This window comes from Colius striatus, chromosome 14 (assembly GCF_028858725.1).
Source record: "Colius striatus isolate bColStr4 chromosome 14, bColStr4.1.hap1, whole genome shotgun sequence".
In the NCBI taxonomy this organism is placed as follows: domain Eukaryota; kingdom Metazoa; phylum Chordata; class Aves; order Coliiformes; family Coliidae; genus Colius; species Colius striatus.
Genome location: NC_084772.1, coordinates 22546185 through 22572487, shown reverse-complemented (window position 1 = coordinate 22572487; position 26303 = coordinate 22546185). Strand labels below are relative to the sequence as shown.

The 26303-nt window shown below is 51.8% G+C and overlaps 1 protein-coding gene across 7 annotated transcripts in view; it reads right to left on the bottom strand.

The window, feature by feature from the left end:
- The window catches only part of ZFHX3 (zinc finger homeobox 3), a 170244-nt gene that overhangs the window by 25708 nt on the left and 118233 nt on the right, over positions 1 to 26303 (bottom strand). For 6 of the 7 annotated variants that reach the window (XM_062007148.1, XM_062007149.1, XM_062007150.1 and 3 more), the window contains one exon: positions 10317 to 10424. In XM_062007148.1, coding sequence (XP_061863132.1) covers positions 10317 to 10424 — 108 coding nt within the window. The remainder of the gene's footprint in view (positions 1 to 10316; positions 10425 to 26303) is intronic. The other variant, XM_062007152.1, reaches the window with a different exon arrangement.

Sequence of the window (26303 nt, the reverse complement as noted above, 5' to 3'; positions counted from 1 at the left end):
TCTCACCAACACCATGATGGCAGACAAGCCTACAGCCAGTGCTGAGACAGGACTCGGACCTGCTCACGCTGTAGCAAGCTGAGGAAAGGTGGTTTTACTTCAGCAAAACAGAAGAAGTCAAACGAACCCGGATGTCAACAGCAAAACACTCTGCAAGTTGCGGCACTCAGAGAAGCACATCCCTGACCTTCCTCCCTCCCCTGAGCCCTGGCAGCCTGCAGTACATAAATTTGTGGGACATCTATTATTTAAAAACTGTAAGGACAAGTATATTATACACAGCCCCCATCTCCTCCTCCCCGAACACACATTCATAACAGTACTTTAATCTGTCTCGAATCGACTTCAAACCCATTTCGCCTTTAATGGGAGTTATTCATTTTCACTTGAAAGGTAATATATGACAGCTGGATATTTAATATGATGGATCGGCTGCCGATTAACAAGGCACTGTAGCATTCTTAGACCGGTCCCCCCATACTCTTCCCCTTGTCTCTCATTCTCTTTGTGAACTCGCTGGTACCCACTCCTTGTTTCACAAGATGCCATCAAGAGTGAGATCCAGGCAAACCGCTTCCTTCTCAGAGACCCTTCAATTCACTGGCATGAGTTATCTCAAAAGGGACATCACCCTGAGGAGTACAACCCCCACTTCCCATCACCTTCCCCATCAGACTCCATCTCCTATTAACATTAACTATTCAGTTAAATAGAGGCAAAATTACTTCCAGGAGAGGGAAAACGGGTATTGCAAACAGGTAACAATACTGCCAGAGGAGGGCAGGGATTGGAGGAGCTCTGGTACTACTGAATTACTCCTGGCAGATTTGGCCACGCCAGAGCCTGCTCAGAGGTGGTTTCCTTCCCCACAGTGCTGTCCTGCACCTGGCATTTCAGCCCTGACTGGTACCACAATCCCCATGCACGGATGTAAAGTCCTGCCTGTATCTGAAAACAAAATCACAGGACCCTGCTGTGTTGTCAACTCCATGAAAATGACCAGATACGGAGTTTCTTTGTGTTAAACAAGTCTGTGGTGCCAGTGCTGACCTGGGGACTTCAACACAGATCCTGCTCTGCCCTTGTGCAGAGTGAGGAGCTGCTTCTCAGGTCAATCTGCTGGCCAAATCCCACACTCTCCCTGCAGTTCAGAGCCTGAAAGTCATTAAACACGTCTATGGGACCAGAGCTAGCCTTCCTTACTTCCTTCCAATGTGTCTGGAGCATGAGAAACACATCACCACCCTGGATCCACCTGCACTGCTCCCCAGCCGAGGAGATCGGTCCCTCCCGGGGGGGTTTGAGACGCAGAGACCACCAGCACCGCGAGACCCAGAGAGTCAGGGACCACCCTGCCTTAACTTCCTGCCTGAGCTTTGTGTGATACAAGTGGCCCTGACAAGGCTAATTGCTGCTGACATCGTCCACTCCTCGCTGTGACCTCGGACATTGAAATGTCAACCCCAATCAGGCTGCCAGGCATCGGGACCGGCGTCCGGCGAGCCCTGGTCGGGCAGCGCAGCCACATAGCCCCGGCAGCTCTGCTCCAGCCCTGCCCCGTGCTGGGGCCACAACGCCGGCCATGACTGCACCTGAACCACTGCTGCAAGCTTTGGCTCTCACCTGCTCTGCAGAACTGTCCCCAGGCGCTGCAGTGAGCTGTGCAGGCTCTGCCAGCCCTGGCAGAGGGGCAGGAGAAGTGAGCAACGACGGGGAAACCTCTGCTCATGTATGAGTCATCTTCCCAAATAAAGGATGACAACACTTTCACTCTGCTCTTGGCCACACAGTGAGAACCACAAAACCCCTGGTGTCCTCCCTGGCAGAAGGGCCTGGGCAGGCACAGTCAGGCACCAGCAGCTCAGGCAGCCCCTGCTCCTCCCCCTCTGCCCTCACTGTGTGCCACTTCCAGAGCTCAACGGGGTGATGGCTGTGGGTGCTGTGACTAAACCCAGCAATCCAACTGTCAACCACCCCGTAGCTGCTGAACACAAGCTGTGACCTCTGCAGCCGCAACATGGTGCTTTCTTCCTGTCTACTAGGACGCAGCTTGCTTAAAACAGGGAAAAGTTAAAGTAGGTAACATCTACTTTTACTTACCATCTCCAAAGCATCCATCTTTCTTACATGCACTTGATCCAACTCATGACTTTAACCCTTCAGAACCAGAACCATTAATGATTGTCTGGGCCCCAGAACAATGGATTTTCTGCAGAGTTCTGAGAAATGCACATGGAACATGGTTCTAAGGACTGTGCTTTTGAGTTGACAACTCAAGTGGGAAATGTAACACTGAGACCGAAGTTTACTGTTGATAAACAGCCAAACACACAAAGTGACACATTTAGACCACATCACAGATCGGAGGAATGGAGCACTCTCTCCTGCCTGCAGAAACGAGGACACGCAGCTCGGTGCCTGTCTGCAGAGCGCTCCGGCAGCCGTGCGGGACCTTTGCAGCTGACGGTGGGACAGGGTGTCCTGGGCTGAAACTGCCCAAAGCCCCCCAGCCCCAGATGGCAGCTCAGCCCCAGAGAAGGAGGAGCACAATGCTGTGCCCTAACCACACTCACTGTCACGCTCAGAGGCCTGGGCCTTGTGGGAAAGAAGGAAAGAAATCCGGGTTTGCAGTATGATGCACAGCCACGTATCAGGTAGCGTTGTTAGTAGTTTGACTCTTTAAATAGATTTAGCTCAGATTTGCTGATGGTAGGGAAAAATCTGCGTTGCTCAACAGACCCGTCCAGGAGTCAGGCGCAAGGGGCTGGCGCTGCTGCCGGCACTGCCCCTCACAGCACTACTCAGAGACACGCTTCTCACTCTTCCTTGGCAGCTTCTGCTTTTCAGAGGAGGAGAAACTCTCCCAGGTGCTAATCCAGAGGCAAGATGGGACGCTTCCTTGGAAGTGGTGATCCTTTCCTCTGCCAGATCCAGAGGCAAAACCGGCAAGGGTCTCCAAAGCTCTCCATGCTGGTGGGAAGGGAGTCGCCACCCCGCCTTCCAGCCATCACATTCTTTTAGCTAAAGTACCACTGACAGCCCCTTCATCTAAACTTCCCTCTCCCAACCCAGCAACATAATGGAGAAGCCAATTAAATGATTATTAATTCATGCTGCTTTCCGTAAGCCAGAGGTTCTCATCTCCCTGCATTCCGTAAACCAGCTTGCCACTTGCCCTGGAAATTTACAGTGGGGTTTCTGCTCTATCCATTGACTTCAAAACCAACGCCCTCCCCACCCCCAGCCTACGAGAGAACTCCCTGCTAACTTCAGCAGCCGGCCTGCGAAAGTTTTCGGTGGGACTGGGGAGTCGCGTTTGCACTGCCCGGTGGAAAACAAAACTCCATATTTGGTGGTGCCTCCCTCCTCAAACCTCCCCTGACGTCTTTTTGGAGCAATCAGTCAGCATCACGAGCCCTTGGACCAGAGCGACCTGCCTGGCGCTGGAGAGGCCCGTGCCGGCGGCTGCAGAGCTGCATCCCAGCGGCGGCTGGGGCTGTGCTCCCGACACCCTGAGGCGGGACTGGAGGGGTCCCTGCCTTCATGCTCACACAGCCCTCACTGCAGGACAGCGACGTGCAGAGCTACCCACACAGTCCCATCAACAGCATCTCAAGAGCCCCAAATAACAACGCACGAAGTTTCAGCCTCTGTCTGCCGTCCTGCAGAAACACCCCGTTGGTACTGACACAGCCAGAGCAGCCCTCAGAGGGTCACTGCACGTGGAGATGGCAGCGACAGAGAGGTGGCCAGAGCCCCACTCAGGCCTCCCTGGAAGGGCACCTGGGCATCCAGCACCGCTCCACGTGGCCCCTGCCTCACCTCCTGTCTTAATAACACATGGCTGAATGTTTTTTCTGAAGCACTGTCTGTTTACATTCCTTATTCCCTCAAGGTACCATTCGTTCTAATAAGATGTTGTAGCCACACTAACAGGCCTGTACATTGTCTGTTGCTCTACAGTATTCCTTCTACTCTGTATTTGATAAATAACATGATCGCCTGATAGACAGAGGTAAATACACAGAGATCTGCAAGCGCTTTTTTGTATCCAGACCCTTATTGCAGCCTTTCAGAAATGCAGCACTGAAAATAGTGAAATAATTTGATTTTCTAATGCTGTGTCATACCTTCCAGCCTGCAGTGAGCATGAACAACTGAGTTACTATTAAATATTCATATTACAGTAGCCAGAAGCTCCAGCCGCCACCAGACTTCTCTGCCATGCTCTGTACAAACACAGAGCAACCAGGAAACACAGCGCTGAGACGGGAGGCAGCGCCAGGGGCACGTGGAGGCAGCGCTTTGCTTCTCATCCACAGCACCACAGACCTACCCTGCAGCTTGGCAAGCAGCCCATCTGCTGCCAGGCGCCCCCCAGGTGCTGTGCTCCCCCTGTGCCATGCTCCCCTTGTACTGCACTCTGCCACAGCGCTGCTGGGGAACAGGCAATGACTCTGCAGGCTGGGAATGAGATCCTGGAGCAAAGGTGACGAAGTTATGGATCAGCCTCAAAGGTTATGAGACTCCCGCCTCTGACCTGGGGAGCGGGAGAGCCCATGAGCGACACGGCCACGCGGGCACGCTGGGTCCAGGCGCTCACAGACACGCACGTGGCAGCAACCACAGCAGAACCTGACCCTGGCACACAAGTAGCAAAACACTCTGGCAAATGCACCTGAAAGAAAAGGCCTGGAGAGAAGTCAGGAGGCTTCCAAGCCTCTGGAGCAACAGCTGCTCAGACTCGTGCAGGGCAGAAGAAAGGTGGGCATTGTAGAAAATCATCCCATCTTGTGCCCATCATGACCACAGCAGTTCCCTAGAGCACTGCACCTCAGGGAGGCTGGACTAGATCATCTTTCAAGGTCCCTTCCAGCCCTTGAGAATCTGCAATTCTTCCAGCCACAGTGCCTACATCAGCTCTTTAGAACTGTGGGAATACTTGGGTTTTTTGAATCACAAAGTATCTGAAAAGAAACAAGCAAAAATCTTTTGTACCTACCTATTTCACATGGCTCTTGAGCCAGCTATCAACCTGCGTGAGCGCTGCCATCCAGTTCAACTGGATAAAAACCACAGCTAACCAGTCATGAAAGTCTGTATCAACTAATTCGTTAAATCAATGTGTTGTGCTTGGGAGCTGGTCTGAACAACAACAATTCTGCTGACTCCTTAAAGCCAGCAAGAAAGTTGAAACAAGTGTCATAACAGTGGTCAGGCTGACCACAAGGAAGAACCAAAGACACTGAGCAGGTGGCTGAGCTCAGCAGCCCACTGAAGCAGAGGGGACCTAGCCTGGGTGAGCCCAGCGGAGCCAGGCCAGGCTGTGCCTGGGGATGCTCCAGGGCTGGATGAGTCCAGGCAGCAGCAGAGCCCGGGGAGGGTCCCAAGACCTGTCCTGGAGCAGAGATCCATTGTCTGCGGACGCTGCCAGAGCATCCCCGCGAGCTGTTGCACAGAGGAACCCAGCCCCTCTCTTTTCCTGGGCTTGAGCTGCCATCTGGGAGCCTTTTGTGCTTTGTAAATCCTCAGGAAGAAAAGTACAATTACAGCATGCTTCCCATCCCCTCTCCTAGGCTTCCTTCACACAGAAACCAGGGTCGAGAGCCTCTCCATCGTGCCCCTCATCCCCTTCCTCCCAGCCCGCTCTCGCCCTTGTCTTTGCTCTGGCCCACAGACTATCCCAGCCATTAAGTGCTCCACAAACACCATATATTAAAGAAACAGAAAAAAGCAGCGGGGGGGAGGGGCAGTAATAGATTTCCGTCAGGATGTGCCTGACCTGTTTTTTTCAATTTCAGTAATTAGAAAGGCAGTGGGCCTGTAGGAATTATTCATAAACTGCAGGAGCTGTGCAGTATACATTTATGTTAAACATGTCAAATCCGATTGAAATCATGCCTGCCAGCCCCATACTCCATAAACACACTTTTCTGCAACAATTTCCCAGCTCTCGGCAGCCCATTAATACCTCCTTTAATAGCAATCTACCACGGACTCGAATCAGGGACGCTCCATTGCACTAATTGCTCTGTGTTAGGTGAGCACCATGGATTAAAAAAAAATCATTAAAAAAAACCAAAAGCCCTTCGGGGTAGTCCTCTAGAAACATTCACTTCATCTGTATTTTAAGTAGAGTTTGTTTCTTGTTTTTGTGGAAAAAAACCCACCCCGATCTTCTACATCCATACAACTGACTGCATTAAGAAAGTCTGTTTCATGGCCGGGTCACTGCAGATGAAGTGCTTCTCTCCACTCAGAAAACACACACAAGCCCCTCCCAGGTCTCAAGTCTCATACCGATCTGCCCGGGTCTGATTCAGACTTCAGCTGGAAACCAATGTGTTGAGTCTTAATCACATCCTGCCTTAAAAATGGAGCTGGGAAGAGACACAATTTCTTTGCTCCTTGCTGGTTTGCTTATGATAAACCTCATGTTAGTCATGATGAGATAATTTCCAAAGCTCAGGCATCAGGCAAAGAGCATCTCCCTTCCCCAGCACGGAGGTGGATGGCTCTGCAGCAGAAAGACGGAGGCAGGGCCGAGGCAGCTGCACCCATTGGTGCCTGGGAGCTGCTTCATCCCACTGCTGGAGAGAGAGGGAAAAGAGACAGCTAACAGGTTCTGTTTAGAAACAGGGAACATTGGTCCTCCTCCTCTCCACACAGTATTTTAAGAGTCGCATAAGAGTGTCAGTGCCTGTGAAGAGCTGCTGAGGTCTGGAGCCGAGGGTAACAGGCAGCGTGAGCGCTGCTGACAGCAGCTGGCACTGCCACTTCATGGGAATCTTTTAGGAGCCACAAATTGTATGTGAAAATTAAGGTCAAATGAATCCTTACTTGGGATGAATTTTCCACATATGTATTTTAATGGAAAGTGTTACCTAAAAAAAGGAGGTCTCTGCTTAAGATTATTCTGGTTTAAAACAAATAAAACCCCAAATCCATAAACTCACTTTGCACCTGAGACATTCTGAGCATTTCCAGTGAAAGCAGAGGCTTTTCCTGCCAGTGCTCACACTGACCCTGGTGCACGTGTGTGCTGTAGAGCCAACAACCCTGACTCATCCCCTGCGTGTCTGTGCAGAGGAAGCTTGGGAGACAGCCTTGGCATTCCCTGAGAGACCTCACAGGGCTTTAGGAAAGTGGAAGAAATAATCACCCAGGGTGCAGGTAGGAAACTGAGGCACAAAAGGTGAGTGAATTGCTAAGGAACGTAATGATCAAACTGCAGCGTGATGAACAGAAAACAGGTCTATCAGCCTCCCCTTGAACACACTGTCTATTGCCTCTGAGCCTGCTCGTCTGTCTCCCACCTCCACAGAACTGCACGGCTCAGAGGCCCATCCAAAGGTCAGTTGGTCCACCCAAAGCAGGATAAACTGTGCCTGCTTCATTCCCAACAGCAGATCGCCTCATCTTCTTGAAAGACCTCTGAGGAACCTTCCCAGAAGATCTACTTCCCAGAGCCCCACAGCCCCTTGCTTCCTGTTGCCTATATCCTGAGCACGAGGAACAAATTATTTCCTTCCTTTCAGAAGCACTTTATGCACAAGAAGACTTTTCTTGTCCCTCTCTTTGTCCTTCTGTTTTTGGGTCAAATAAGCCCATTTGTTCCACTGTATCCTCACTGCTCACACTCTGCAGACCACGCTCTGTTCTGGGTTGTTCTTGCTCTTTGGGCTTTCTGAAACTGCTCCTCAACCTTCTTGACACCCCAATCTCAGAAATGGACACAATCTTCCAGAGGAAACTTTCCAGCACTGAAGAAACATGCCCATTCCAGAGTATTTTCACCTATATCACAATGCTTGTGCTTCCTTTCAAGGCTGTCCTGAGACGAGGCATCAAATGTCTTCCTAAGGAGGAGATGTGAGATACTGATGGCAAGCAGGACCTTCTTCACTCAGAAGGAAACTGGGTCATGTTGACATGATCTGTTCTTGACAAATTTGTGTCGACTGTTACTCATCTCATTATCTTCCCATCAGTACTTAGAAGCAGTTGTTTGGTCAATTCCCAGGAAAATCTGGGACAAACAGGGCTGGCAGGTGTGCGGTTCCCCAGCTCCTCCTCTAGTCAAGGATAAACTCTGTGTTTGTCCCCCATTTGCTGTAAATTCACAGGAGAGCAGCTGACAGGTCTGAGGATGCTTCAGCCACTTTCTCAAAACATCCAGGTATGAAGCAGCGGGTCAGGGACGTGACAACATTTAGCTGAACTAAGTACTTCCCTTCACAGCTGGAGGATGAGCTGCTGACACAGGCTCCCAGCAGCCTTCCCTGTAGGCTGAGCTGCAGACTGTACTGCTCCTCTACAGCAAGTGAGAGCTTGCCTGGTAACACCAGCTTCCCTCCATGGTTACACCTCAACTTGTACTTTTGATGTTCCTGTACGTGTGGACAGTGCTCTTCTGTGGCTGACAACAACGACCTCACCTAGTTTCTGTTCCTTTCCACGTCTGAGGTCCAGAAGGACATGGCAACATAGCCATGTTCCTCAAAGGAGCTTGAAAGCAGAAACACCACCAGGCTGAGCTGCAGTGCCTGTTCTGCATATCCACTGCACATAAACAGTGAATAATGCTTTTTAAAATGCTTTTACTTTCATGGCTAATGTTGTTACATGTTTGAGAGCAGGACCTGAATTCAGCAACAGCACAGGCACACGTCCTGCTGCCTTGCAATGGCTCCAGACAAGGCTTGTCCAGAGCTCTCTCTGTGGGCAGACTGACACAGCCTGTGTGTTGTCCTTTGAAGACTGAAGGAACTATCCATCTGCTGTTTGACTGACAAACACCAAAAATGGTGTTAGGGATTTCACTGGCAGGATGAAGAAATAAAGTCACCCAAACCCAGAGTTTCTGGATAATAAAGGATTTCAGAAATAGGTCTTAATTTTCCTTACATGTATTAACCTATAAAAATATCTACTTTCACACAGCACAGGTTTTGTAAGTACTTCAGGTTTGGGCACAGCACCCTAGACACCCTTTAAGAGATTCAGGAAATATACAATGTTTGTTATCTTTTTTAACACTTCTTGAATTGTGCTGTTGCTTAGGATCACACAATCCCACACGAGACTAAAAATCACCTACAGTCAACCAAAATCTGCATCTCTGGGTTAAGAATGAGTCTTGTGATGGGAAATGTGACAAAGAACAACCTCATCGTGTGCACTCTGGACTGCGAACATGAACTTCCACAAGCATTAGCACGGCTTGCTTTCTCCAGCAAGTTGGACACGTCTTCCAGTGATGGGGGTTAAAACTGTACTGAGGTGAAAGAACACGTTTCATTCCTTAGAAGACAGTCTGTTGGCTGACATATCTGTCTGTGGCTCACTGAGGCAACCATGAGCATGGCAGAAGGCAGCTGCCTAGAAGAAAGAGCTCTGCAGACTGAAAGGCATTGCACTGAGCAGCCAGTATCTGCAAACTAACTGAGCTACAGTGCAGAAACAGAAACAAGGAGTCAGAACTGCTCCATCCTGGGCCAAGGAAAGTGAGCACCACCTCCAGCACCTCCATCTCCACACCTACACTGAAGCAGTCTGCAAGTGCCAGCTGAGGAGAGGAAGGGCCCTCTCAGGAGGCAGCAGTTGTTTGCTGCTCAAACACAAGGAATATTTAAAAGATTCATCCCACTCACCTCTGCAAGACAGCAACCTCATTCTGGGAAAGGCAGAGTAACCCAATACCTTCATAATGAATCCATCTAAACATTTTGCTAAGAGAACCTTTCATGTTCTACTTCAACAATTGAAGTACTGCTGTGCATCTGCAGTTTCTGTTTCAGGATGTCACGGCTCCTTCAGAAAGCGAGCAGTTAACAGAGCACAAGCACAGGGTCTGCCTCTCTGCTCTGTCTTTCTGTGTCAAAATCTCGCTACCTGAGCCAGGATCACGATGAAGAAGCAGGCTAACAGTCTCTCAAGTCTTAACAACACAGGGTGGGGTTTCGTGAGATGCTTAATCCACCCTAAGTGCTGGCTGCTGCCAGAAGAGCAGACTCTTCTTCCTCCTTCCCCCCAGCTGCTGATTCCACTTCCTGAGTCAGGTCTAGCACCACTGAGCACAGAGAAGCTCTGACCCCCTGCCCCAGCATGAGTCCAAGGCTGCAAGGGGGGATATGACTGACTGTGGCTCAGACCATGTGAATGTGTCATAAAGATATACTCAAAACTTGACAGAGGACAACACATCACACTGACAGGGCTGTGCAGCGCAGGCATTTATGGGAAGAGTTTTGCAGATTGCTGCTCTTCCCACTTCACTTTCCTGGATTTAAAGAAAAAGGGAGACCAAAACCCACCTGTCCATTTACTCTGGTCCTTGTCTCCTCCACTCTCTTGCTCCTTGGCAGGCTCTTCAGCATCACCAGCTGCTTCATTGGGGCCTTCAACATCTTCGATGGATTCTTCTGAAACAAGGGAATCCGTAAGTATAACATAAACATGGAAGTCAAAGCAGAAGAGTAAGTAACTGCCACTAAGCAAGAGACAACACTGAAGCACAAGTGCTGAGTGGCAGATATCAATGTCATTCAGCACTCTCCCAACACTACCTGCCATCTGGTCATGAAAGAAACTACAGAAGAAAGAAGTGAGAGATGAAGATGAAATGAAAAAACCTTGTCCACTTCTACCACTTACAGCTACTGACAACCTCTGCAGCATCATGTGCAGTAAAACATTTGTCTGGTATGAGAAAGTTCTACCCAAACATGCCATGATTAGATGAGCATCGGGGACTGACCAGAGCCTCCCTTACCTTCAGCCTCAGCCTTCCTGCTCATCCCCATCTGAAGCTCTTTGAACCGAATGGCACTGGGTAGTACTGACCCTGGCCACCACGACCCCCAGGTTCACCGCAGAAACACCACCGCTCCCTTCTGCTCAGACAAAGCCACACGGTCCTGACACAGGCCCAGCAGGAAGCTGCTGCGGGGTCTCATTTCTATCCCAGTCACGGGAAGAGTTTGAGCACACAGTCAGTATCATACATGGGTGCCAAAGCATGAAGGAGAGAAAATACTCAGTGAAGTGCCCAAAGCTCAGAAGAAAACACAAAGTGCCTGTGCTCCACCCGTCAACCAAAGCGCCAGCGGCACAGAGCGTGTCGACACGACACAGCATGGCACAGCCCCACACATGGGCACCTCCTCCGGCGGGACACGGAGCCAGGGAGCGGCAGCTGCCAGACCTCTCACACCACGGCATAACAGCCACATTATCACCTAATATCTGGAGTATTTACGTATAGTGCAGCTCGACAGCTACCATGTAATTGACAGAGGCTACATCACCACTGGGAAGGAAGGGTACTTTTAAGCCATTATAGCATCTTTTAGGCAGATAGTTCATAATTTTAACTTGCATTATCTGGCCATGGTAAATCCTAGGCTACCCTGAGATTTCATCTGAACCACCTAACCAGTCAAAGCACCACTTCCCATCCTCCCCCTAACAAAGACAGGGCTAGAAATCAGGATTAAAAATACAAATGAGGAAATTGCAGATCCTCAGCAGTGTCCTTTGAGAATGTGACAATCTAAATCAGGGAGGAACTTGTAAAAGCATCCAGAGATCAGCACTGATATTAAGTGGAAGAACTGTGATTTACACTCTGCCCCTCATTCACTCTTTTAAAAGCTGGAAACCCTTGAGAGCTGCACAGATCCCAGTGGTCTTTGCCTGGGGAAACAGATCCCAGAGCACACAGTGTGATGGGTGGCACCCTTAGGCAAAGGCACCTACCATCAGGAAGATACAGATTACTGACTCGGGGGCAGAGGAGCAGTCCGCCTGGGGAGATGAGTGACAGAAGCGAAAATCTGCTTTTTCTCCTTTCTGCTCGGGGTAAAATACCCAACAAGCCATTCCCCTGCCCCAACACAGCCACTTTTCTGCCTCCAAAGCGCTGCCATTGCGGGGGGAGATGGCATCTCTTCTACAGAGGCAGTTGGCACAGATTTTGGCCAGTTTGAGGAAAAGTCTTCACCAAGGGAGTTTATTTAAGCCACATGTTCATTTCATTTTTTCACCCGTCTCTGGACACCCGGCTTGCTTGGCGCTTTTTTGCAAGCGGCAGGTGCGGCGCCGGATCCCCTGGGGAGGAGGCGGAGCCGGATCCCCCAGCCCGGCCCCAGCACGGCGCCCACCGCCCGGAGCCCACCGCCCGGAGCCCCCGCGGCCCGGCCCGGCCCCAACACGGCGCCCACCGCCCGGAGCCCACCGCCCGGAGCCCCCGCGGCCCGGCCCCAGCACGGCGCCCATCGCCCGGAGCCCCCGCGGCCCGGCCCGGCCCCAGCACGGCGCCCACCGCCCGGAGCCCCCGCGGCCCGGCCCGGCCCGGCCCCAGTGCGGCGCCCATCGCCCGGAGCCCACCGCCCGGAGCCCCCGCGGCCCGGCCCGGCCCCAGCGCGGCGCCCATCGCCCGGAGCCCATCGCGGCCGAACAAAAGGGCGCCGGTGGCGGCCGCACTCCCGGCTGCGACCCGGAGGTGTCAGCATCGGCATGGGAGGGAGAGGCCGGGCGAGCCGGCGGCCGGGCCCAGACGCTGTCTGGGCTCTAACCTGAGCATGTGGAAATAATACACGTCTTCAAGTGCACTGTCTGGTTCGAGGGGAATAAAATAGGACATTCATAAGCAGTTACACCATCTGTCTTTATACCATCATCATCATCAACAAGGGAAAAAATAGCTCTTTAAAATGGATGAAAGCCCGGGTTGACAGTAACGGGAAATATGTGAGCTATGAATACCAATAACAGTAGAAAATGATGAAAAAACAAGGCTACGAACGGCAAATGCTCCGGCAGCCCAGCCCCACCGAGCCCCCGGCAGCTCCTCACGCTGCGCCGACCCTGTAAACTGCCTCTCCGAGGACAAGATCTGTCTCCTCGGCTCCAAGGGCTCTGCGCTGGGCAGGCGGGCTGCAGCAAGCCTATGCACACCTCAAACCCTTCTCCTCAGCCAGCCTGAGATGATTTCTCCTTCAGTGTTTCGTTCATAAAGCAGGAAGGGAAGAGAGCAGAGTACAAGACACATCTGTCCAGAGAGGCTCCCAATGAGCTGGGAAAGGCCCTGCCCCAGCCTGGGCTCCTCAGGCCTGGGGACGCAGCTGCCCGACAGGGAGACGTGGAGAAGGGCCAGCGTCAGCTCCTGGCTGCCTCGTCATTCTCTTCCAGCACTTTTTTGGAAGGCTGGATGCAACTCTGCTCACTACACTCAGCCTAACTTCTCCTGCAGCTGCTGCTGGTCAGGAGAGCATCCTCGGCCACACCACTCCTCACAGGCACTGCAGAGGGCTTGGAGCTGCTGAGAATCAACTCCAACAGCCTGCCTGCAGGGCTCAGGCATGTGAGCTCACCCAGCCTCTAACAGTGAGATGCCCCAACACTGAAATTAATATGCAGCAGAGCTCCTATTCCTGGAAGATTTGCACCCACGCTCTGATGACAGCTGCGGTGCAGTGCCGGCTCCAAGGGCCAATGGCAGGGCTGGGGAGCAAACGCTTGTGTGAATAGCCCCCAACCATCTCACAGTCCTGTGGAGCATCCATCTGAGAGGACAAGACCAGCACCACATCTGGGAGGGACAGGGCTGCTTTTCTCCTCAATCCGCAGCACACACAACAAGGAGCTTTTGAGCTTCCCTTTTAATCGCCTGCAAATCCCGGTGTCAGGCTGTTCTTACGCCGCGCTCGAGCAGAGCTGACCACTGTCTTTATGAAGAGGTCTGAAGAGTCCCACAGGACAGACCTGCAGCTGGGTGTGAAGACTCCCTCACAAACAGCTGCCAGAGGCTGGATGAGGCCACGGTCAGCAAGATTACCAACGCACAACCCTTCTGTTCCCGTTGCACCGTGCCTCCTTGAAGCAGTACGTGCTGCTAGGACTCATCCACCTAATGGCTCAACTGTGTTTTCTTTAAGATTAATAAAACACCAGTTACTTTGCAGTTGGAAAAGTACTCAGCTTAAAACTGTGCACCCTAAGGAGTGTCCCAATGGGGGCTGATGTTCAGAGGATTTCAGTACAGCACTGCCATGGACATCTTGTAAGAGGCAATGGGGTTGACTCCTGACCTGGGAACCTTAGCAAGGGACTCTGGAGGGCCAGAGATGCTACTGTAGCCCATGCCCAGGGGATGCAGTTGCCAGACTGGTACCCCTGGCTTCCAGAAACTCCAGTCACACAGAGTTTAGGAGCCCATGAAGGGGAAGTGGACTCTGTCCTCTGCAGGGAGCTCTCCAGGGCAGGCACGGGAGCTGTTGCTGTGGGGTTTGCACGGGGTGGTGAGGGGAAGTGGCATCTCACTGAAACACAAACACCACAACCTGTGCCTGGGTCCCTGTGCCAAAGTACCATCCCTGGGGCCATCATACTTACTAATAAATTTTCCCAAAGGAACTTTCCAGCTGCAGGGGTTCAGGTCAATACCGAGAGTGAGTTAACAGTGGGGCACGTGGAGGCCAAGGAGCCGCTCTTCCACCGTACTCCATCTGCCCCATGCAAAATCCCTGGAAGAGTCTTTTCTTCCTTCACAAGTAAATCATTTTAGACAGTGGTATTTCCTTTTAATTTTAAATTAAACCATTCACTATGGGGGTGGGGAAGAGAGGGAGAAGAGTCTGGAAAATCATGAGTTTCTGACATCTGCTGCTATCGGGGAATCTCTCAGTTACACACCAAAAACACCACATGCCATCACACAGGACCACACTGCTGCACAGGACCACGCTGCTGCACAGGACCATACTGCCTCCCCTTTCAAAACCCAGTCAGTTTGGGGGCTGGAGAATTCAGCAAATCATGCCCCGCTCCAGGCCAGCCTGAACAGCCCAAGACCTCTCACCTCTCTCCTCCTCCTCTCAGCTGGATTTCCTTAACAAACAGATCTCTTATCTGAAGGGCTAAGGGGCACTTCGGGGTTGGTGGAAATGTAGGGACAGGAGAGAAAGAGCGTGCACTTGCCTCTCCACCCTCCGGCAGGCTCAAGAGCTGAGAAACATTAGCTGTCATGAACCACAATCAAATCAGGTTTGAAATATTTAGCAGTGGCTCGGAAAATGCGGTGGTGCAGCTCTGACAGGCGAGATGTGCAGACACCCATTTTCCATTATAATGGAAATATCAAGCCTGTTCTGAATATGTATAACCTAGAAAAATGTATTGATTTTTCATTCGGCATAAAAAAAATGAAATACCCTGCAGCTGTCAAAAGCCTTTTGTTAAAAGCTCATCTTTCCTGGAATGAGGTTTACCAGAAACAAGTTTTAATTGTACACAGGGTCTCTCCTTCGAAACAAAAAGAATCCCTGATGCTCCCTTTTTTAGGGTAAGCAGCCAAAAAAAGCCCATAGAAAGACAGGATTGAGACCTGGCTGACTTCTGCGAGCTGACAGTGTCAGGAGAGGTGACAGCGGTGCCTGTATGCAGCCAGCTGCACGGCTGCACATGCACAGACACACGTGCCAGCCTGCTGCAGCAGCTCCCCATGCTGCTGGCTGCCTGGGGCAGCCTCCTGCCGCTGCAGCAGCACACGGCCCCGCGCTTCACAGCTTCAGCTGCTTCACACCGGGGGCCCTGGGAGGACACGTGCCGTGGTCTGCATCCGTACGGAAGCAGAAGGGGTTCTGGGTGGTCCACAGGGGACTGATGCCTTCCTGGGCCCCAGGAAGCCCAGCTGCCCCCAAACTGTGCTACGGCCACTGGGCATGGTCTGGTGCTGCTCATCCTACCTGTGGCTTTCCTTCAGCTGTCCACAAGACTGTGCCCACATAGGACTACGGTGCAGACTTAGAGTCACTCACCCTGACAGGCAAGAGGCTTGGGGAGGGTGTTCTCCCCTCGCATCGTGGCCACAGACCTGGGAGGGAGCTCTGACATCAATCCATGTCCAGAGGGACAGGTGCTTCCCCAGGCCCGTCCCAGCCGCTGCTGCAGCTCCACGTGTGCCAAGCAGCTCTCCTGTGGGGCTCAGAGTGGGCCTGTGCCGGGCAGGGGGAGGCAGAGCATGGACGTGGCCACAGCCAAACCTCCACGTCAGCCACATCAGCCTGCAGCTGGCGATATCTGCCAGCACTGATGAGCTTTGGGCCCACAGACAGCAGCATGGTTCTAGTTCAGGGCACATGAAGCCTCCCAAGCCCGAGGAGCAAATGGATTTGTCTTTTCTTTGTCTTCCCACCTGCACCTCCCAACACCCTGCCAGGGGCTGTTTGGCACACATGGCTGCTGCTGCCCACCCTTCAGCTTGCTGAAATCTGAGGGAGAGCACAGTCTTGAAAGGATTTTGTAAAAGAAGAGACGCTGGCAAGGGTCATGACACAGAGCAACACTCTGGAAACAATTTGACTGCTTATGACCAGCCCAAAAGAAAAAAGAGTTTTCCACCTCACTCTGACTTGCAGACTATTTGCATTTGAAGATGAGACAATCCATCCATATGGAAATGGAGGTAAAACCATTTTCAGAAGATTTTGCTGTCTTATGTTTCTCACCCAGCTCAAGCTCATCTGGGGCACATTGCCTAAGGTAACCTTGGCTACCAGGCAGTCACTGCCCTTGCAGCTCAGATTCAGTACGCACAAATACACTCTGTGCTAGCTTCTAACTGGATTATTCTACATAAACTTATTTATTCCTATTGTTTTCCTGAAAGGAAAAGCAGAGCTCTGGGCAGTGAAAAGAAAACACCAGGCACAGGTTATGAGAGGAACACCACAGACCTCCAGCCCTGATGCAAAAGCTGGTGGGTAGTCCCACCATCTGACAAAAGGCTGCAGAAAAACAATAGTAATCCCAGATATATCTCGGATTAATGACACTTATGCCCAAGATGGCCCTGTTTCAGAGCACATCTGTGCTGCCTTCATTGACAAAGCAGAGAACGCCATGAGTGTGCCTCCAGCTGATAAAGCCATCCTCAGTTGCCTATCTTCTCAAGGCAGGGGAAGTTTATCTAGCTTTTGTGCAGCGAACTAGAGAGACCAGTGTTCAGATAAATACAACAAGAAATTCAACAGTCAAAGAACCGTGTGTGACTTTTAGCTTCTATTCCTTTGTTTTCTGCTCCAACAACAAAGAAATTCATCACTTTTGGCCAGTTTCCCTGAATGGATCTGAAAGCCCTACAACAGCACCCTGGTCTCTGGTGATCTCCCAAACAAGCCTCTTGCTCCACAGAAAGGAGACGACCCTCTGCCAGACGTTAGCATCTTTTAAATACAAATGCTTTTACTAATACAGTCATTATTTTTGCTCTGGTCACTTTATCTGATTTACCAGCTCTGGCCAGAGGCCCTACATGGCTGAGAACTGCCTGCAGTCAGGGAGCAGGCAGGGAGGGCTGATAAAATCAGGCAACCTTTGGCTTTGTGCTTTTTTTGCTAACAAAATGTAGCAGCACTAGGAAAGAGAATAACGTTATCTGAAACAGATAATTAGAAGAAAAAACAATTTCTGTCTTAACAAAACAGAAGCCAGTGGTGGCGAAACCTGCCACCCACTTTCTTAAAGAGCAGAGCAGGGCACCAAGCTGCTTCCTCACACACCTTCCAAGGGGCTCAGCAGCACCAGGACCATCACCAGAGGATGTGGTATCTTCACGCAAAGAGACAGCCACCGAAGAGCCCCTTCCCTGGATGGCACCGACTCCTCCTGTCCCTGGGAACAAACCTGTCCATTCTTCTGATAAACTGGGCTAAATTTTAAGTCAATGGAATCCAACAGGGATTCGCCCCCTTGGATTTCAGCAGAACTAGAAAGATTGCTGTTATTTTCACACATGAAATGTAAAAAAAAAGGCAAATTCCTTGAGCATGTTTGTAGTGGAGCGTGATGTGATTGTGTTGTCATTTATGGGAAATAATCGCAAGCCCATCTCTCCCTTTCCCCCCATTTTCCAGTCCAAATAACCATGAAAAATTACACTTCAATGTCAGAAGGACAACAAAGGAGGGGCTTTCTCCTGCGGCTTGACGGCTTTTCAGCCTCCCCTTCCTTGGACAAAAACTACCTTCAATTCTATTTCATTTTAAACGTGATCTAACAAATGCATCTTGACAAGTTCCTTTATTTTTTTCTTTTAAACGGTATTTTGCACAGTTTAACCTATCTCCAAACTGGAATCGGCTGGAAAGGAGACTCATGCTAAGACACAAACATAGGTCCAACAGCAAAACAAAAGAAAACCCATCACTAGCTTCAGGCCTGCAGGGAGAGGACAGTGCGGTGCCCAGCACCTGCAGAGGAGGCTGGAGGAGACAGGGTGGTGGAGCTGACGAGGCATCAGTGCAGCAAGGGCTGTGGGGCAGGCAGCACAGTGCCCAGCACAAGTCTGCTCTACCCGTTCTTCCCAGCAGCCACCCCCTTCCCCAGCCCCACCAAGCACACAGCAAAACTGCCGAGGCAGAAAACAGCAAGTTTTTATAGAATCACAGAATTGCCCAGGTTAGAAATGACCTTTAAGCTCATTGAGTACAACCATTACCCCAGCACTGCCACAGCCAACACTAAACCACATCCCTCAGCCTCACAGACACATGGCTTCTGAGTCTCTCCAGGGACAATGACTCCACCAGCCCCCTGGGCAGCCTGTGCCACGGCTTGACAGCCCTTCAGGGGTGCTATTTTTCTTGATACCCAGCAGAAACCTCTGAATCTATAACCTTGGCACAACTTGAGGCCACTTTATCCTGTCCTATTGCTTGTTACTTGGACAGACAAGACTGACCCCTACCTGGCCACAGCTGCCTGTCAGGGAGCTGCAGAGTGACGGGAGGCTGCAACTGTGCTGACCCCTCCAGGCTCCCTGGACCCTCAGCAGCGCAGCATCACCGGCTCCAGGCACCGTTGTGCTGGAAGTGCCTCTGCTGATGCGTGCTTCAGAGGGTTCAGACGCTTCAGCAAATTCACATTTCACCTTCTAGAAGCGGCAGCAGCACTGTGCAGCTGCACGTCCCCAGTCGGCAACGCGGGCAGAGCAGGACGCTCAAGGGAAGAGGTGCTTTGTGCTCTGTGTGAATCAGCTCACTCCAGAAAAGCTTTTTAGATTCACGAACAAAGCCTGTGCTAGAGCTGAGATGAAGTTAAAGCTAACTTTAGCAACTCTGGGACAACATACACCTTCAGAACATTGTAACCACGACAAAAACGAGCTATAATTAATTCATTCTGATTCTGATTTTATTTGCAAGATAAAACACTTTTCCCTGTGCTGCCCATGTCTGCTGTCATACAACAGGGAAGGGTTTTTCGCTTGCCATCAAATCTAAGGTAAAGATGGAAGGTGCTGAATGGCTGCTCTAACTCCTGAGTGAAACACAGAGGACCAAGGAAAAGAGAAGAGCATGAAGAGCCTCCCAAGGAGATGATGAAGGTAGGCACAGCTCACGAGCTGCCCAGCCTATGGTGAAGCAGTTAGGCAGCGCTGGCTGGGCAAAGGCCAGTGGGCTGGGAGGACAGAGCGTTTCTGTCTCCCTGGTGCCTGCAGTCCCTATGTCCGGCCTCCTCAGATGCTAACGAGGCCACACCAGGTGCTCCCGGATTCAAAGTGCCCCCGCAACCTGGGCCGAGGCGCACGCAGGTGGCGGCTCTCGCAGAGGCCTGTGATAAGAATTTATTTCTCTCAATTAGGAGCGCTTGTCCCCAGTCTCAGTTCATCAGCGCGGCGCGGCCGAGTCAATGAAAGCTGCGTAATGCGCTAATCAGATGCACAGCAACCTCCCGGAGCTGCGGCCGCGCCGGGCAGCCCCTCCCGCCGCTCTGGGCACGGCGACCGGGGCAGTGGGCTCCCAGCCCTGCCCAGCCCCTGCTCCCAGCGCGGGCGGCTCCGGCGCAGCTCCATGCCGGGTCCGAGGCGCTGCCTCTGCGCCGCACGACTGGCACTCGTGCTCGGGAACAGGCAGGCAGAGCAGCACCCATCCACACGCCATCCCTGCTGCCCATGCACGGCCCTATTTAGCAGGAAGCTTCCAAGGATGCTCTATGTATTTTCAGACGATGTTTCTGGATTTTGATTGGAATTTGACCTGAAATACTCGTTCCCTTCAACTCAAGAACGCTCTGAAACAGCCTGTGAACGTCCTGAGTAGACAGAGAAGGGATCTAAATACTGCTTTCAAAAACCAAATGTAAGACAAAAACATCAGGAAAGAGCCACTGATGATCTCTTCCTGCATCCTCAGAAAAATCACACTCCTGACTTTGGAAACCTGTATTTGAATTAAGTGCAACAGGCTGCACGTCACAGGTAGAGGATGGATGGAGGGATGGAGCTGAATGCAGCCAAGCTCCCCAAGGCTGGTGGGCCTGGGAGGCACGGCAGCCTCACTGTGGGATGCCCCTGGGCTTCGTGTGTTTGGCTCAGAAGAAACTACTAACAAAATAAACAAAAGCACTTCCCCTAGTTCACCTTCCAAATTGAGCTACAGGAAAAGGTTGTTACTGCAATGCCACGACCCCAGCCTGGCAGCAGCTGCCCCTGCTGCCACCATCACCACTGACACATCACCACTGCTACCACCACTGGCACACCACCACTGCTAGCACACCACTACTACCACCATTGGCACACCACCGCTGCTATCACTGGCACTCCATCACTGGCACACCTTCATTACTATCACTGGCACATCTTCGTTACTATCACTGGCACATCACCATTGCTGGCACACCACCGCTGCCATGACTGGCACTCCACTGCTGCCATCACTGGCACACCACCACTGCCATCACTGGCACACCTTCATTACTATCACTGGCACATCTTCGTTACTATCACTGGCACACCACCACTGCTGGCACACCACTGCTGCTGTCACTGGCACTCCACCGCTGCCATCACTGGCACACCACCACTGCTGGCACACCACCGCTGCCATCACTGGCACTCCACCGCTGCCATCACTGGCACACCATCACTGCTATCACTGGCACACCACCACTGCTGGCACACCACTGCTGCTGTCACTGGCACTCCACTGCTGCCATCACTGGCACTCCACCGCTCCCATCACTGGCACTCCACTGCTGCCATCACTGGCACACCACTGCTGCTGTCACTGGCACTCCACTGCTGCTGTCACTGGCACTCCACCACTGCTGGCACACCACTGCTGCCATCACTGGCACACCATCACTGCTATCACTGGCACACCACCACTGCTGGCACACCACTGCTGCTGTCACTGGCACTCCACTGCTGCTGTCACTGGCACTCCACCACCGCCACCGCCGGCATGCCGCTGCTGCCTGGCTTCCCAAACATTAACCTCTCCCAGGAGCGGGGTGGGGGACGCTCGCCCACTCCAGCCTGCTCAAGAGCTCTATTGATCCAACACACACTTGGTGCCTTCAAAGTTGTTTATGATCAATATGCAAATTGCCCATGGCATTGATCTGGTATTAATTTTCAATTAGGGAATCCACAGGGGTCTCCCAGGGTCAATATCTAACAAGGCACGGCAACTCCACAGCGGAGCAGCGGGACTGACGCTGCCCAGCGCCTCTGGGGCTGCTCCTGCACCTTCTGCCCAGGGCCCTCCGCACAGCCCGGGCACGGCTGCCTCCCAGGGCACCTCTCCCACCCGTGCACACCGGTCAGCACCTCACAATCCCTGAGCTACCCTTGAAATCCCTCAGACAGAGTTGTTTGGTCTGGTAAGAATTCAGTCCCCTCTATCAGTGAGGCAGCCCAGCCCCAAATCGCGTGTGGCCTTCCCCAGAGCGCTTCTGTCCCCACTGCTGGGATGGCTGAAGGGCCGACAGCAGTGCTGCAGGGGTCCTGCTGCAAAGTGGTCACCCACAGCTCTGGTGACATCCACTGCACTGGTGACACCCACAGGTCCAGTGCCACCACAGCTCAGTGCCACCAGCAGCTGATGGACCGCTGGCAGCAGTGTCAGCTCCGCTGGCTTCAGACAGCAGTAGGGACACACTGTGCCTCTCCTGCACTAACGTAGGGACACACTGTGCCTCTCCTGCACTAACGCAGTCATTCATGCAGATGGTGTGGAAGAAGCACAGGCGGCAGTGCCCAACGTCTCCTGCACACTGCCAGGAGGGTGCAGGGCCTGGAGCCCACCACTGCATTCCACCACCTGAACACACGCTACATCAGTCTGCACAGCTCCAGACAACACCTCAGAAACGATCCTCACATGTGCTGCACAAGCTCAAACCAAGAGAGAAACCATGGAACTGCATCGCAACTTCAGCAAAATGCGTCCCTTTCCAGAAAAAGGACCCAGCCCAGCAGCCATCCTCGCCGTGTCCTTGCCCTCGGGAGGCCGGGCGAGCGCGTGCCCTGACGCGCAGCCGATGCCCTCCCCGCGCTGGCCGGCCGGGCTGCACACCCCCGGCTCTGCCACTCACCGTGCTAACCAGCACATTAGCTACCCAGGCTAATTGGTTTATGGATAACATTAATTACCATGTTGCTCATTAATGGATGAAATCTTTATTGGTTCCATTGATCAGCGGGACTTGTTAGCCGGCCTCCTAACCAATGGCGGATGTAACAAGCTCTCTTATTGGCATATCAATTAATGCAATCAATTTCTGGCCAGCGGCTGCCATTCGCTTCCCTGCTTGTTAGACTGTGGAAGACAGAGTCATGTCAAGTAAGCATTTATTTAAAGGGTTTCTAATTCTTCTTGAGCTGACTTCCCAGCAGGCTTTCTGCCACACAAGGGTTTTCTGCCTCTAGAGACCTTACCCTTTCCTCCCGTTGCAGAATCGGATCTGTAACAGCCACTGCAAACTAAACAATTTCTGTGAAAACATTTACGGCGTTACGCAAGCAGGACAGCTAGAGGTGTCAGATGGAGTCAGACTGCACAGGCACCCCGCTTCAACACACAGGAGACACAGGCAGGAGTACAAACCCACTGCCAACGCACAGGCAGGGGCTCCAGAGCTGTGCCAGAAGGCCTCCCTGCACACAGATTAATTTCAATTACAGGGTCACTTCCCCACAATTAGCACTGTTTTATCAGAGAATACCAAGTCCTTAATGTTTCTGTCCTACTGCACGTTCCAGAACGAGCCCGGGCTATTTCGCATCTGTAGGCAGTGCTGTCCGCGTCACCAACACGGCTGCTGCTGGTCTGAAGATGACCGAGAGAGATCTTCTGAGCCATTTCTTCCATGAGCAGGAAGAAGGGACTGCCACTTAACCTGACAGGTGCCAAATGATGGTTACAAAGAGGAAGAGCACCCATTCTGACTTACACAGACTTTTGTTCTCTCCATTTTCCCTCAGTATATTGGCCAAACAGATTTCAACAGCAGAGCAAGCTCAGAAAGAGCTCAAACCTCATCCCACTCGGGTTCAGTTTTCCTCTGCCTGTGAGAGACCATTCTTGGCAGCTACCGCAGCGGATTTCAGCACCCAGCTGCTGAGTTTCCAGCTGACAGGGCTGGCCAGCTGGGCATTATCCTGCATGCCATCCCACCACACGATGGGATACTGTAGCTCAGGAGGGTGATGGTGCTCTCAGACATCAGCCTGCTGCCAGGGAGGGTAACAAGGGGCTTAAAGATGTGGCACATAACCGCCTCGGTGCAGCAGGTTTTGTTTGCAGCGTAGCAGTAAGGCAGAGAGGTAGCTGGCAATATCAGCATGCTGCTCAGTGCTCCCGACCCCTGTCCTCTCCCCAGCTGCCGGCCTCGCTCCTGCCCGTGCAGCTGTGTAAGTGCAGGAAACCCAGCAGCTAATGGATCTGCAGGACCTCACAGGTGAAACAAACACTTCTATAGAATTAGACTTGGTAATTAGACTGTGGAAATCACCGTCACCGGATGTTGCTGTGGACAAGAATTCAGCAACATTCACAAAAGGGATTAGATAATTAAGGTTAATGAGAGTATCTAGAGATATAATTGCTAAGTCTAACAAAAGGATTTGCAAAAAACCATAAACCCACAAGCTTTTGGTCACACACACGAGCTCCTTGCCACTCGGGTTCGCACAGGCACTCGCCCTGGCAGCACAGTCACAGAATCTTAAGGGTTGGAAGGGACCTCGATAGATCATCCAGTCCAACCGCCCTGCCAGAGCAGGAGGCTTGGGGCTCACAGCCCGGGGCTCTCCCTCTGCGTGTTCTCACGCGGCCGGCAGCCCTGCTCACTGTCAGCCCTCTGCACACACCCGACCCAGCCGCCTGCCCTGGGCCTCCCTGGCTCTGGGATGCTGCTGGGCAACAACTCAGAGCTGAAGGACAAGGCCACGGTACCACAGCCACCACCACGTCCCCAGCAGCCCCAGCTCCCTGCTGCGGCTCCGGCAGACACAAGGGAGTGGTGCCATATGCCAGGTCGTGTCTCTGGCAGACACGAGGCTGCAGTGCCGTGTGCCAGGCTGTGGCTCCGGTGCCGTGTGCCAGGCCATGGCTCTGCCGCGATGCTGTGCCAACCCACCAGCACACAGCAGCCCTGTGCGTCCACCGCAATCCCTCCCAGATCAACCCCTGCTCTGGATCCTCACCCAGGTGATTATGTAGGAAGGATCTTCCCCACCAAACACAATAATAAATCAAATCTTATCAGAGCTGAACTATAAATCTGTGAAGACTCCAATAATTTCCAGCCATGGGAATAACACCACAAAAGTACTTTTTAAACTAATTACTCAGATTCCGAAGTGCTGCCCTAATGAGCCTTCCTTCTGCCCAGAACTTACCAGAGAAAAAAAATCTACCTTCAGTGCAGTAATTACTGCTTTCCCCTTCAAACTTCTAACTGGAGATCAATGCTGCATTTTAAGACTCATTGATTTACAATTAGCCTGGCTTTCCTGCTAAAGTGTTTTTAAAGCAGAGTTTACTTTTATTTTATTTTGAAATCTCAAAGATCTGGTTCTTGGATTTTAGATCCTCATGAGAGGTGTGCTGGAACTACGAGGAAGACAGGCACACATCTGAACCAAGAAAGAGAAAAGGGATCGCTTTATTTCCAGTCTCAGCCTAACAAAGAGATTCTTAAATAGTCAAGGATAAACAAAAAAATAGAGGAAGAGAACAAAAACTACAAGGAAGGAAGAAAAAGTGGGAGAAAAGGGAAATGTAAACGCAAAGAGAGGGAAAAATGAATGGCAGGCTGAGAAAGCAGAGTCACGGCCAGGCAGATCAGAAAGCTCTTGCTGCCTCCGCTGTTTGCCAGCTTCTTTGGGAAATAAAAAGGCAGCAGCTTTGTGCATCTTTGCAAAACAAAGCACTAGTTAAAAATAGTGTGTACAGTAGGGACAGTGTGTGAGCACGAGGGCCCTGGCAGCTCCTGCATTTGTACAATCTGTCCCACGAGGAGAGCAGAAGTAAGTGAAGCAATTAAGAGTTCCATGCTGATTGCTTCAAACATGTTTTTCTATGCCACAAAGATAACAGCATCACAGATACATCCGCCTCCTCTCTCCTGCCTCTTCCCATCCCAAGGCATCCACTTTGCATCCCTTCCCCCGTGCCCCGGGCACTCTGAACACCGGAGCAGCCCCACACTTCCCAGGGCAGCCCCATCCTCGGGAGATGCTTCAGAGCCAACGGCCATGGCCAAGTGCTGGGGCTGGCCTGGCTGTGGGCTGGGGGACCCCTGGGGTCCCTGACAACCTCCGCTGCTCTGGAGCCTCCAGCTGTGCCGGAGCATCACAGCAGTGCTCGGTTTGGAACCACTTCTGTGTCATTTCCGAAGGAAACGTGCCCCACTACACAAGCCACTCCAGTGCTCGACACCCCTTTGCCTCCTACTTCTTCCTCCAAAACAAACATTTGGAAGGTCTTGTAGGATTAGTGTGAGCAGAGACACGACAGGAGCCAGACCGAGGAGCAGGGAGGCACCGAAAATTGCCTGGAAGGGTTTACAGTCGTGGAGCCGCCATCACGGTCTGGTCTGCCATGCCGTTTGCTGCTCTCATAAATCCTGCTCTTTACTACTGTTGGGTCCCAGGAGTCTGTGGCAGATGATGATCCCAGAGTGATGAAAGCAAAGCAAGAAAATAGGGAAGCCAGTAACATCTCTGCCTTTTTATATTCTATTTTACAGAAGCTGCTTAGCCCCATTTCAAAGACTAATATGAAAAAAGTACAATTAAATCCTCGAAAAACTGACAGATCAGCAAAACAAAACCACCCGGAGGAGAGCACGATTGAGCCTCATTAAGAAAGAGTTCAGTCTGTTTTTAAAACCTTTCTTAACACTTAGCTGGGTACCTCTCAGCAGCAACCGCTCCCAACGCGCCCGGCATAATTAGTGTCAGAACGGAAAGGGAAAAATCAACCTAGGAAACAGAAATTAAACCA